The 14,080-nt window shown below is 41.2% G+C and overlaps 1 protein-coding gene across 5 annotated transcripts in view; it reads right to left on the reverse strand.

The window, feature by feature from the left end:
• Positions 1 to 14,080, reverse strand: part of pou2f2b (POU class 2 homeobox 2b) — a 59,619-nt gene that overhangs the window by 22,080 nt on the left and 23,459 nt on the right. For 2 of the 5 annotated variants that reach the window (XM_084727191.1, XM_084727188.1), the window contains exon 1: positions 1,974 to 2,102. The exons of the other annotated variants lie outside the window; for them this stretch is intronic. In XM_084727191.1, the coding sequence (XP_084583317.1) occupies positions 1,974 to 2,028 (55 nt within the window). In that variant the 5' untranslated portion in view covers positions 2,029 to 2,102. Of the gene's footprint in view, positions 1 to 1,973; positions 2,103 to 14,080 lie in introns of those variants that run through there. 5 annotated transcript variants of the gene reach the window in all.

Genomic DNA, 14,080 nt, shown 5'->3' on the forward strand with positions numbered 1-14,080 from the left:
ACTACTCAATTAATCAAGAAAAAAGTGACAAATTAACTGACAATAAAAATAGTTGTTAGTTGCAGCCCACAGTGTTAACTACACACAAATTACTAATGATTTAAAATGCAAAATGTGAGCTCATAAAACACCTTATGAATATAAGAAAATGCTGCTGGAATAAGGGCACATGTGTGGCAGGTCTAAGACAATTTAAATATAGAATTATGTTAATATTTCAAAGTAAATACATATTTTTTCCCTTACTGAATTGATGCACTTTGAGCAGATGAGTGTGGTTGTAAATGCAGAAGGCACGGAGGTTATATTGACTGCACCATTAACTAAAATTAGGGAAATGCCCCAATTATAGTCCTCATTTATTCATGTGTAACTCTGGCATAAATTAGAAAACACGTGAACTGTGAACATGACTCAGAAAATAAATTTCCAGAATTTTGAACTACAGTTAATTAAACAGCACATCAGTTAATTAAACAGCACTTACACTAACATGGACCTGCGTTTTGTTTACACTCTGGTGTTTTCTTATTTGTTGCTGGTTTTTGGGCCGAGGATGTGTCACTCTTGTCCAAGTAAGTTACCGAAAGTCACAGCAGTGACCTTAACAGGTTAGGAAGTGAGTCAGTGATTTCTAATCAGTGAATCACAACTTGATTAACAAAGATTTTCAAAGACACACGTTTTTTAAGAAAGCATATCAGCAGAAACATGAGCTAATTGACATTTTCTGGTAACTAGTGAGTAATTCAACAGCCATGCTATGCTTTTTTTTGTCTGTCTTCCACATCTCCCAGCCTGAGCTGACCAAGACCAAAATAAGGCCGTGGGGCAGGAAGAAGACTGATTTTGTCCTGCTTTGTTTTCATTTCAGTTTTCAAATACTGAGAAGGAAAATCAATCTAGGCATCTCCACCTTTTAAAACTATTTTAAAAACAAATATCTTTGAATTTGAATGCTTTAAAAATGTGTCTTGGATTTTTTTTTTTTTTAAAGGAAAAAAAACTCTGATTTCAGCATCTTAAATGTAAATACTTTCTGGGACATCATCTTGGGCTTTAGGAAACACTGACATTTTTCACCATTTTCAGACATTTTATAGACCAAGCAACTAATCGATTAATAATAATAATAATAATAATAATAATAATAATAATAATAAAAGTAACTGAGAGTTTAAACAACAATTAAAGTAATCATTGGTTGCAGCCATGATTTACAAAAATTAAAAATTGAAAGCAATAATCAGTGCAAGCCCCCACATCTCCAACACACACACACACACACACACACACACACACAAAGTTCACACCAGTTGCACGGAAAGAAACCTTATCATCTAAATATCTATAAACTAAACGCAAGTATAACACTACCATAAGTGCAAGATAATAAAAAGAAAAGATGCTTTATCATGTCAAACGAAAAACAACCACAGTACAGAAAAGTACAGGAAAGACATGCAACCTCTAACACTAGTTCTTCTTTTCAAAAGACATTTCAGCAAACTTTTTTACTGTATCCTTCTCAAGCTTTTTTAGCATTTACTACTCAGTATAACACACACACACACACACACACACACACACAAACACACACTGAAGAATGCTATGGGCTAGCGAGGTGTCTGACCTTTCCCTCTGCCTGCGACAGCCGTCCACCCATCCCTCCATCCATCCATCCATCCCTCCATCCATCCATCATCCCTCCATCCATCCACATCTTTCTCCTCATACCACCTCTCGCTCTTTGATGTTCTCTAATTAGCTGAGCTTGTGAGACCCAGTGGCATTAATCAACAGTGTGGACACAGTTCTCTTTCTCTCTCTCTCTCTCTCACACACACACACAAACACACACTTTCTCAGACACACACACACACAAACAGTGCCCTCTCCCTCACGCAAAGCTTAATTGGTCCTTGGTAAATGAGGGCCAGCAAACAGAGAGGGCTGCACAGACAGTCACTCACCTGGCAACCACATACTGGTGAAGTCCTTTGCGGCTATTGCTGCTGTCTTGGTCATATCTGTCTGTGTGTGAGAGAGTGTGTGTGTGAGCGCGCGCTTCTACGTTAACTCTCACTCTCCCTCTCTCCGTCTCTCTCTAACCAAAAAGGACGAGTGTATTAAATCATATGGTTGGAGGATCACTGTGCCCCTCCCTCGTTCTCTTTCTCTCTCTCTCACACATGACAGTCCACACCCCCAAGCCCCACCTCCTCCCCACATCCTGCAACACAGGAAGTAAGCCTCAAAAGACTAGGAACTCGGCACAGAGAGGAGAGACAAATACAAGAGACACAAAAAAGAAAGAAAGGGGGACACGCAAGAGGTTAGAGAGTGGGGGAGTGAGTGAGTGTGCGAGGAAGATAGAAGAGATAGTCGAGGTGAAAAAGAGGGGGATGACGACGGAAAGTGATGGCGCGGCTGGAAACAGACACTCACACACACTCACGCTCACTCACACAGGAGAAAAACAGCAAGCTTGACATTCTGACTGATTCACCTTTCTAATTCATCCCCGACTATTTTGATGATTGATTAAGAGAGTTTATGATAGTTTGTAATAATAATACCAACAGTGGAACTGTATTTTACAGTCACTAATAAGACACTACAAGCTGTACTTTGTATTATTATTGTATTGTTTCTAGTTTTTGTCTAAATTGGTGCAAAGTACACCTTGATATGTCTTATTAGTGTACTGTAAAATAAAGGGCAACTATAATAACTATACACGTTGACTTTGTACTGCTTTATTATGTTTTTGCACAGTTGCACTTTTCATACTTTCTTTTTTACTCATGCAGACCGTCTTTAACACTGTTTCTACACTTTACTTTTTACACTTTTTATATTTCAGTTTACACTTTACTAGGCATATTATGTACCCTGTTCTCACATTAGTATTAGTATTGTCTAGTTTTGTTTTGTTTTCACTTATTTACTGTCCTTTTTTTAAACTATTCCTGTGTATCTCTGCTGCTGTGAGACTGAAATTTCCAAACGAGGAAAAACAGAGCTACCTACCTAATCAGTCTGAGTCATTTTTTACAAAAAACTCTTTCTCTCTTTTCTTTCTTTTTTCTCTTTTCTCTTTTCTCTTTCTCTGATTTCACCCTCTCAAATGTGAATGTGGACGTCACCTGGGAAATCCTCAGAAGACTGCATTACACATTTACGTGGCGTGTGACCCAGTATACCCTCAAAAACCTCTAATCTAAAACTGATTCCTTAACTAATTGTTTTTTAAAAAGCTCTGGTGGCCTGTTTTGCCTCCTATGAGTCATGACCATATCTCCTTGGTCATATGAGTGTCGAAGCGTGACTGTGGTGGCTGGTGGTTGTTGTTAGGAAATACATATGTGGGTGTAAGGTGGTCTGTCAAGGGAGGTCACCAGGCGCCAACAGAAGATGTGAGACATCTTCAGCTGAGTTTATCAGCTCCACTCTAACCCGAGCGGAAGGAAAAACTCAGTCACAACTCTCACTGTACCACTGACCACCCCACACTGTGTGCTGCACACCACAGAAATCCACACCATGTGGCGGGTGGATGTGGCGTGAAAGTGGAACATTTACAGATAAACTAGATATGGGCTATTATCAGTGTCGCCCACAAGGATTAACAGACTAAGAAGCTGCTAAATAAGTGAAAATCTGACAATCTCGAGGAAGCAGAACAGCATGTTTCAGCAGAAATACTGCCTATACTTTCAAATCTGAAAGTGAGGATGTTGACAGTAGGCCACGCTGACCATAAGGTGGCACTGTTGATTCTCTAATACTGATCGGCAAGCAGGCTGGGATGAGGAGAGGAGAGCGTGCACTGATCACCCCCTCACCACCTCCTCCACCCCACCTCCTCCTTCTCCCTTGGTCCGAGTTCACTAATTCAAAAGCTAACGGCAGCAGAGTTCCCAAGTTTAACCTTATAAATACTTTATGTGGTGATTTACAACAGCCCAATGTACTGCTGGAGAGACGCTCACTCTGAAGTGCATATACGGCACTGCACTAGAGGTGCCCCCAGTAATACAGAGACATCTTTTTAAATCTGTCCTCACATACACAAAAAATACTGATGCTCTGACATAAGTTAATACATATTTACCATGGAGATAATATCAGTGTAGAAACCTTGTTGAGATGGGAACAAACAATATGCCGAACAATATTTTGTGGTGAATGGCTGAATTTAGAGCTGAAACGATGTGTTGATTAATGGTTAGTCAACCAACAGATTACTGTCAACTATTTTGATGACCGATTAATAATTTCTGTAATTTTTCAAGCAAAAATGCCGAATCAAAACTTCTCAAATTTGAAGATTTGCTGCTTTTCTCTGTCAACTATAATTCTAAACTCACTGTCTCAAGGTTTTGGCGTGATGATCGGAGAAAACAAGTAATCTGAGGATTCCACCTTGGAAATTCTGATGGGGGTTTTTTGTCACTGTTTTATGACATTTTACGGAAAGACGATTCCCTAGTCACACCCCTAGCAGGATTTCCCTCTCCAGTTCTTTCTTTTTTTGGGTGCTAATCAATCTAAGGCCACAACTAACAATTATTTTCATCATTAATTAACTGTTTAGCCTATAAAATATCAAACCATTTGTGAAAATGCGCATCACAATTTCCCAGAGCCATAAGTGAGGTCTTCAGATTGCTTCATTTGTCCAACCAAAAGTCCAAAACACAAAAACTCTTCATTTACTGTCATATATGACAAGGAAAAGCAGAAAATCCCCACATTTAAGAAGCTGGAACCAGAAAATGTTTGACATGCTTTTTTGTAAAATAACTGAAACAATTAATCAATTATCAAAAGAGGTGGCAACTAATTTTCCGTCAAGCAACTAAACAATTAATCAACTAATTGTTGCAGCTCTGAATAATAATTTAAAAAAAAACTGATATCCCCTCCAACACCTGCAGGATGTAAACCAAACACACATGAGGCCTGAGACAAATCTCACATTATTTTCATGATAGTGTTTTGGCCTTCATCAGGGCGTGAACAGAGAGATTTGTTTGTCTACCTGTAAGTAATCAGCTGCGAGCGAGAGACTGTGTGTTTGTAGATGTGTGTACGAGTGAACTCATTGGCCAGGCCAATGTGCGTTGGGGATTTGGGGAAGGGGGCGTTACTCTGGGTCAGAGGTCGTCTGGGCTGCCTGGCTTTGGCCGTGACCTTTGTTCAAACTCCAATCTACCCACATAACTACCACGGTGTGTGTGTGTGTGTCTGTGTGTGTGTGTGTGTGTGTGTGTGTGTGTGTGTGTGTTGTACAGTTCAGGGGGGCCTAGGAGACCAGACCTAGCAACACTCCAGCCTTGCCACTTCGATGATACCGGGCCAGCGACAAATGGTCTCAATAATGTAGTCGACATATTAACACACACTATATTAATAATACAGTGTGATATTTTTGAGGATTATTTTCATGTTATTTTAATCTGTGGATCATTTTCTCTATTAATCAATTAGTTGTTTGGTCCTTAAAATATCATAAAATAGTGAAAACCTAAATATATCTAGTGTACTGTCATAGTGGACTAAAAAAACAGAAAATATTTAGATTTAAGAAAGACATTTTTACTTAAAAAATCACTTAAAAGCGATTAATTGATTATCAAAATAGTTGACAACTAATCAATGAATTGCTGTAGATAATATAAGAGATATGGAAAACAGAATAAATAACTTAAAATGAATGAAAATTATATTATTATCATAATTAGGAAATATGTGCTTTGGACACCACCACCAGAAGTTATAATTGTAAGATAATAAACACACACCAACACACACACACACATATATATATAAGTACACACACACAATCTGATAGCGGGACCCCAGGGAGGAGGATGGGGGGAGGCTGGGGCCTCCAGAGCGCCATCAATCACTCCACTGTCAGAGAGGGAGGGAGGGGCAGGGAGGGAGGAATGGGGGTTACTATAAGAGAGAAAACAGTAAAGGAATAAAGGGAAGGAATTAGAGCGGCAACCATTAGTCGATTAATCAACTATTACATTAACTGCCAACTATTTTGGTGATCAATTAAAAGAAAAAAATGTCCAAATTCTCTGATTTCAGCTTCTCAAATGTGGATATTTTCTGGTTTCTTTACTCATCTATGACATTATATTTGGGTTGTGGAGAAAACAAGATATTTGAGGACATTTTTCTGGGTTTTGATCAAAAATTTTCACCAAGGTTGACAGATAAATCCATAGTGAAAATATTTGTTAATTTCAGCCACAGAAGGGGGATAAAGGAGAAGGGAATGAAGGTGAGAGATAGAGAGATGGGAGTAAAAAAAAAGACTGGAGGAAGGATGTTAGCTGGGGGTGAGGCAGGTGGGAGGAGACTGCGTGTATAATGGGTCATTGCAGGGACAATTCGGAGGTCTCCAAACCAGTTCAGTGTCCCTCCACGGCTCGGTCCTCCTATATCTAGCGCAGCCTCGGGCCTGGAGCACACACTGGCTCTAATTCATATAATCCATCATATTCCTCTTCTTATAGAGGGGACAAAAGCACGGCTCGGTGATGGACCCTCCAAGTCCTGTGCACAGTCCAACAGCAAGACTCTATCCTACAAGGTGAGGGATTTAAAATCCAGTGCAGTGTAGGCATGTGTGTGTGCGGGTGCGGGTGTAGCCCCATGAGGAGTTGCAGGATTATAAACAGTAGGTCTAGCAGTGTGGAGACTACAGAGGTTGAGGTTTTGTATGAAAAGCAGCAGGGGCTAAAACACACTCACACTGTTGGCTACCATGGGACCTGCATGCGCCATCTCTCTCGCACACACACACATGCCGCCTACACCTTTACAACACCTATCCCTCTCCTTGTCCTAATACCTCTCAATCGCTCCTTTTCCTCCGGCCCCTCCGCCCCTCCATCCTTCTCTCACACCATTCCCCTCCTCTCTATATCATCTCGGCAGCCCATAGGGAGCCGGGCTTGTCTAGACAGACACCGCTCTCTCCCACGGCGCTACCAAGGTTGAAGCTCAAATCTTTTTTCTCTGCTCCTATCACCCGCTCTTCTTCCTCTTCTTTCCTGGCACAAGAGCGGAGGGAGTATCAGGAGGAAGCGGTGGCCTTCATCGCCAGCTCGAGGAGCATCGAGGCCACTTTCGACTAAACTGCTCACTTACACCGACAAAACAGGCTGTTGTGTAGAATTAGCCTTCATATTAAAGCCTGGCTGATATATTATTGGATATTCTCTGCCCAATACCGGCCCATCGAAGCTTTATTATCTGATATGCACCTATTTCAAAACTTTTTTTTTAACAGAACATAATACAGATTGTTTTTATTTGTTTCCTTTATAGGCAGGATTCTGTTTATATTTGATCTTTTTTAGTTTTATTTATTCCTTTCTACATTTCAGGTTTAATATATGCATATATTTTGCTCTATTCGTGTGTTTGTTTGTTTTTTTAAATTTATAGTTAGTTAAACTGTTTCAGTTCCCTGATATCCTACCTTTGCCACTGATGAGGAATCATTGCAAAAAATGTGTGTTTATGTATATTTTAGGGGCCAACTGATGCTGGATTTTTGGAGCTGATGCCGATACCTCTGTACAGAAGTAAAAAAAAAAAAAAAAATATATATATATATATATATATATATATATATATATATATATATTGATTTGATACATCAGCTGATATTCTTTAATATCAATAATGATATTCTTTAATATCAATAAAGAATATATACAGAACTTTGCTGCTGTTCGTTTGTTTTTGTCATGTTTCATTTTATTTTATTTTTGCTAATTGTTTAGTCTTACAGTGTTTATATTGTATGTCTGTAGTTTGTTTATGTTGTATTTTTGTCGTTAAAGACCCCCTTGAAAACAAGATGGTACATGTAAAAGGGTTATTCCATTGAAAGAATTTCAAGAGAATTAAAGTTGTTGTCCAGAATGATATCAGGGCACTGAAACAGTAAATTTGCAACAGTGCTTTTTAATGTTTTTAAAATAACTACAGAAAGAAGAAAGAAGAAACATAATTTAAGTAAAATATCTGTATATATAAATGCTGAATTAAGAAAAACAAAAAACAAATGTACATAAAATGCTGTCTATTAAGCTGAAAATCTTAAAACAGTCTGCATTATTTTCTGTTTAAAAAAAGTTTTCATATAGGCACATATCAGACAACATATATGCTGATACAGGTATAGACCAATAGATCTATAATAGATCAATATCGGGCTGATATTGATTGGGCTCTAGCCTCAGTTACGTATCTTTGACACAAGTGTTAACAACTTGAGGGATCATTGCACAATATGAGTGTTTATGATGTATTTTATATTTTGTATAAAGAATATTGGCTCATATATCAACATCTTAATTTTTTACTCGGCCTAAAAAATCCAACATTGATTGGGCTTTAATTCATATCTTCCCAAGTGCAATACAAAAAATGGGAGTGCTTAAGTTATGGAAACTACTGTCTTTTTGTGCTCCCGTCCCCTCTTTCACCTCCACCTGTTCTTCACCCGCTCTTCCTCTTTCCTTTCAAACCCTCTCATCATCGTCATCATCATCATCCCTCTCTTTTTTCACGACCTTCCCCCCTCTTTTCTTCCTCCAATTTAAACTTTCTCCTCTCCTCCTCTGTCTCTCTTTCTCCCTCAGACCTGCTGGTCAGCAGCAGCTGTGACATCACTGGCCACTGTTCTCCGCTCGGATTGGACACTCGGCCACGTTGCCAGGCAACAGCAGTGAAAGGTCTCGGTGTGAGCGTGTGTGTGAGGCGTGCGTGCGTGCATGCGCGTGTATGTGTGTGTTTATGTCTGTTTATAGCTACGTGAGTGAAAGGTGTGTGAGTGATTTTCCTCGCCTTGCCCTTTATCTGTGCATGAAGAATGATCAGAACAGATCTACTTCTGTGCTTTATCGCAGATCAAAGCATGTAGATGATTGGGCTGCTTCACCACTCTTCTCTCCACTACCACAGAAGAAGAAGAAGAAGACGAAGAAGAAGAAGAGGGATGTGTGTGCATCGTGTTAATGAAAAAGAATGTACGCGCGTGTCAGTGTCTGCACTTGCGCCGAACCAAATAAATGTGTATGTTGGTGTCGAATACGTGTACGTGTCTGTATGTAATGTGTGTGTGTGTGTCTAAATGTGTGTGTGTGTCTAAATGTGTGTGTGTGTAAGCCCCCGGGAGCGGGTGGTTATTGTATCTGACACAGCGGCTCTTTCTCGCGCCTCATATTTCTGGGCCGATCGATTCCTCTGACTCCCGACAAGACAATAATCGCACCTCCCTCTCTCACTCCATCACTACCATTATTACTGACCTCCCCAGGGAACAACGAACAGGGTGGAGGGAGGGAGGGAGGGAGAGAGGGATGAGGAAGGAAGGAAGGAAGGATGGAGGGAGGGTGAGGAATGAGAGAGGGGACATGGAGTTGACAAAATGAGCCTATGATGATGAAAAAGCAAAAAGGGACAATGTTGAAAATGAGTCGGCCTGGAAAAGGGGCCATCGGAGAGGGAAAAGAAGGTGAGAGGAAGTTGAGATAAGGTGATGGAGGGATGAGGTAGGAGAAGAGAGCAGGAAAAGATAGGGATTGGAAGAAAGAATGAGAGAAGGCTAAAGCAGAACAGGAAAGGACAGGAAAAAAAACAAGTAATATAGATCACGGCAAGAAAAGAAAAGGAGGACACGAGTGAAGGAGTGGACGGAGGGACAATAACGGAGAGAATTAGTGGAGGAGAGATGAAGGATTCGCACTATCTTCTTCTAATAAAGGAGAGAATGAGAGACAGGGACCGGGGGAGGGAGATAGAGGAGAGGGGGAGGGAGGGGTGGGGGTTAGGCTGAGGTGAAAGAGGGAGAGAAATATATAGGAACACACACACATATAGAGCGATGGCTGTAGCCGCTGTGGAGGTCAGTGCTCAGAAATATTATTAAATTGACAAGAGTACAATAGTTGATTGGCAGGCTGACTCCTGCACCGCCATTCAGTGGAGAAGAATGGAGACAAGGACTCACACACACACACACACACACACACAAAATGCATACACATCTGCAGCTTGGACAATCAACACAGCAAGTAGAGACGTACACACACGCTGTCTTTTGTCTGTTTAGTGTGTGCGTGCTGTTGCCGGCGTGAGCCTGTCACTGCTGTGTCTCACCGCTTTGAATCCAGATTACAATTACAGTAATTGGCTCTCAATTCAAGGGATTGCTGTTTGACCCCCTCACCTCTTTTCTCTTCCGCGCTCGCTTCCCTCACACACACATTTTGCCTCTTCCTCTTCCTCATCAATATTCCTCCACCTCCTCTCTACCTGTATCGCTACATCCATCTTTCTCCGGGTGAAATCCCCCTCTGTCCCTCCCTCCTTTTCCCCACCTTATCCCCATTCTCCCCCCCTACACGCTCGCGCATTTACTATCCCTCCTTCCTGGCTGTTTCACTGTTTTCCCCCTCATTTTTGCCACTTTTTTCCATCTTTCTCTCTCAGATAGTTGTGGAAACATGGGAATCTATTGTATACTTTATTCATGCTGTATTTATTATGGAGAGATAGCTGCTCAGCTATACAGTTGGGGGGATATGTAGTGCATTTGGGGGAAAAGAGGTGAAAGAGCGATAGATAAAAAAGAAGGAGGTAAGGAAAGGGGTGATAGAGGTGGTGGTGATGGTGTGTTGGGGGGAGTGTGCAAGAGGAGGAGGGGGGGTTAGGAAATTGGTCTGGCTAGCGGAACAGCTTTTCACCTCTCCCTCTTTTTCTCCCTCTCTCCCTCTCTTTCTCTCTCCCTCTCTCTATTCTGCTTTGTATTCTGCAGAGATGACAGGGGGAAAGCTTTATTGCTCCGAGTTTGTATCGATCGGGGCCCCTTCGAGGGGGGAGGCTGGGGGACGCGCTGAGCCGGCCCTTTCTCAACGACCAAGCCTCCCCCCCAAGCCTCTCCTGCTCGCCCCCCTCCTCCTCCTCCTCCTCCTCCTCCACCTCCTCCTTCTTTCCAAACCCTCCTCTTGCTCGCTGGCTCGCTCTGAAATTCAAATTCAAGGCTCTTATTCTCAAAGGTTAGCAGAGGGAGAGCACGAGAAAAGCAAGAGAGAAGACGGAGAGATTGAATGAAAGGAGAGATGGAGGCGTCTGGCTTCTTCTTTCCCCTGACCGAGGCCCTGAATGGAGCTACGATCTGATAAGAGCACACAAACACAAACAAGGAAAGAAAGAGAGGAATAAAGGAGAGCAAAAAAAGAGAAAAGGGGGAATACATCAGCACCCGTCCTCTTCTCTTCTTCCTCATCTGTATATCTCCTTTCTAAGATTGTTAAAAGGATCAGTACTTAAATACTTTTTCAATACCAGGTGTTTAAAACATACCAAAGGCTATTTAAAAAAAATGATCCAAGTAATTAAATAAGAATAAAATAAGAACTTTGTCTTGCAGCATAGGAAAATCGGACTATTTTGTCTTGTATCAAAAGTACTGCAAGTGTTGAGTATGACTTTTTACGTAAGGTTAAAATTCTGGTAACATGACAACTCTACTCCTTTCAGTCCCCCGTCCTGTCCTCCTCCCTGCTGTATCTCCATTTCTTTCCGAGGGGAGAATGATTTTGTTGACAGGTGAAGAATGAGCCAAGTCCAAACATGCATAAACCTCTATGCCTCTGTCCTTGTTAAGAGGGACACTAGGAGAGCCGGAATCCACGAGAGACAGAAACGGCCCATGTGGATCGCAACGAATACTCTCTCATAGTGGTTCTCAAACTTTTTTCAATGATGCACCCCCGTTTGAGATCTTTTGTTCAGCCGAGTATCCCCACAAACAAAACACGTTGGTAGAAAAAAATACCTATATAAAGAGGTATCACACAGCATGGCATCATCGTTGTCAGCTCATGGAGGTAAATCTCATTAAAACACATTCTTCCTGGTAGTGACAGTAGTTTGTTGGCTCAGTTTTCGCTTTCTTTTCCACTTCTCTCTCTCTCCATGTTTTCAGCTGTTTTACTGCTCAGTTTCCTCCACTACACTTCTTGATTTTCGCCTGTCATTCAATACAGAAACCGACTTCCTGTTCACAGTGAACATGATTTTGTTGGTTGCGTTTGTTCTTCTGTGAGGTTTTAAGGCAGTTGACAATTTTTGGCAGGTAACGATTGCACTGAAAATATAATATTGAATATGTTAGGGATAATGTAAACTGTCAAATAAACCCCAACATGGTGCTGCAGCACACTTGAATCACGCTGAAGGGATTTATTTTGCAATAATGACCCACTCATTGTACATTATCCTGCTTATTACACAGATACTTCTTTGAATTTTAAATCTGACACAATTATGAAAATTATTTTATTGATTTAAAAATTATTTCACTGCTTCTCCGGAGTCTATGATCAGAACTCCATCCATAGCAACCGTCTGCAACACCAAAATAACGGACCTTAAAATGCTGGAATTGACCAATCAGAATTGAGCATTAAACAAAGCTGTATCATAAAAAATGTGCTTTAATCAAACTGAAATTCATTATAGTATAACTATTTTAGGAATTATGCACGACTGAGTCTTTTAATTAAAATTTCGATTAAGTAAATAAGTATTAACGTAACCCCTGCAGTACTCCAAAATACCCCTAGTACCCATGCAAAATAAAATAAAATAAAAAAAACACTCTCACGCTGGCTTGCAAAACAGAAGTCTTGAGACAAAAATGAGGCAGTTGAAATAACAAATCACTGCTTCAGGCTTTTTTCACCTCTTCTGTTTGACAAGCGTTAAATAAAAAGGGGGCAAGACCCAACATCAAAGCCATGGCCAACTGACCAAACACTTGACTCATACATGCAAGTGTCCATGTGCCCACACACACACACACACACACACACACACACACACACACACATACAGACAGCCTATTTATCCGTTAATGTCATGCACGGCGCTGCGGCGAGGCTGGGGAGAAGAACAGATTGTCCATCAGGGGGTTACAGGGTTCAAGTCCATGACCAGAGGGCTAGAGGAAGGTTAGGGGGTTGTAGGTTCAACTCCCAGGGGGCGAGGAGGATCCCTGCTGTCTCCCGTCCGACCCCAGCCCCCCCCCACCCCAAACCTCCTCCAGGACAATATAACCCCCCTGCCTCACCTCCCTCCACCCTTCTTTTCTCTTCTCCATCCCGCTGCTGGCCCTTTTAAGCCGTGCTTAGTCTGATCAGACACGTGTAAACCTGAGCCTAGCCTCCAGACTCTCTCCACCAGTCTCAGATGTGCACATACCGGTCTGCTCATAAACAAACACACACACATTCACAGAAAACTCACCGATGCACAAACATATTCATAAGCCTCCTATACACTCTTACAATTCAAATACAAATGCTTTGCTCTCACTATCTTTTGTTTTCCCACATTACAGCAGCATCATTTCATGTTCGACCTCCATCATGATGGAAACAGTTTCTTTCCCCTTCCAACTCCATCTCACTTACTCCTCTTGTGGTAAAGACCAAACAGAAACACGGCATTGCCTCAGCTATCAGCTGCAGCAGCAGATGTGAGTGGATATGAGATATTTGTGTAAACATTGGATACATATACTGTATATATATTGTCATTGATATTGCTTGTGTGGTTTACGTGCAGCTCCAGATTGAGTTCAGTGATAGAGTATACATCAGAGACTTCTGCTGGATGCTACACGTCTGATTCATGGAAGAAAACACACACACACAAGCGTGCATGTGCACACGCACAAACACACACACAATAGTGTGAGTACAATAACCTGCAGGCCTATAACCTGCCTTGTTGCCTGGATGGGTGGATGCATTATTAAACACGCAGGATTTCATATGTAGAGACAGAATATGAATGCTGCACTGGGTCCAACTGTGTACAATTGCTTGTTCACTCCAGTCTTCACTCTGTTACATTTTCCTTGAATCTCTTTAACTTATTATACTTTATATTTACTTAATGCAGTCAATTCAATACTGTTATTCTGTTTCTCCATATTGTAATTCTAAAAGTGCTACTTCTTATTTACTTT

This window comes from Lutjanus erythropterus, chromosome 9 (assembly GCF_056507025.1).
Source record: "Lutjanus erythropterus isolate fLutEry1 chromosome 9, fLutEry1.hap2, whole genome shotgun sequence".
NCBI lineage: Eukaryota > Metazoa > Chordata > Actinopteri > Lutjaniformes > Lutjanidae > Lutjanus > Lutjanus erythropterus.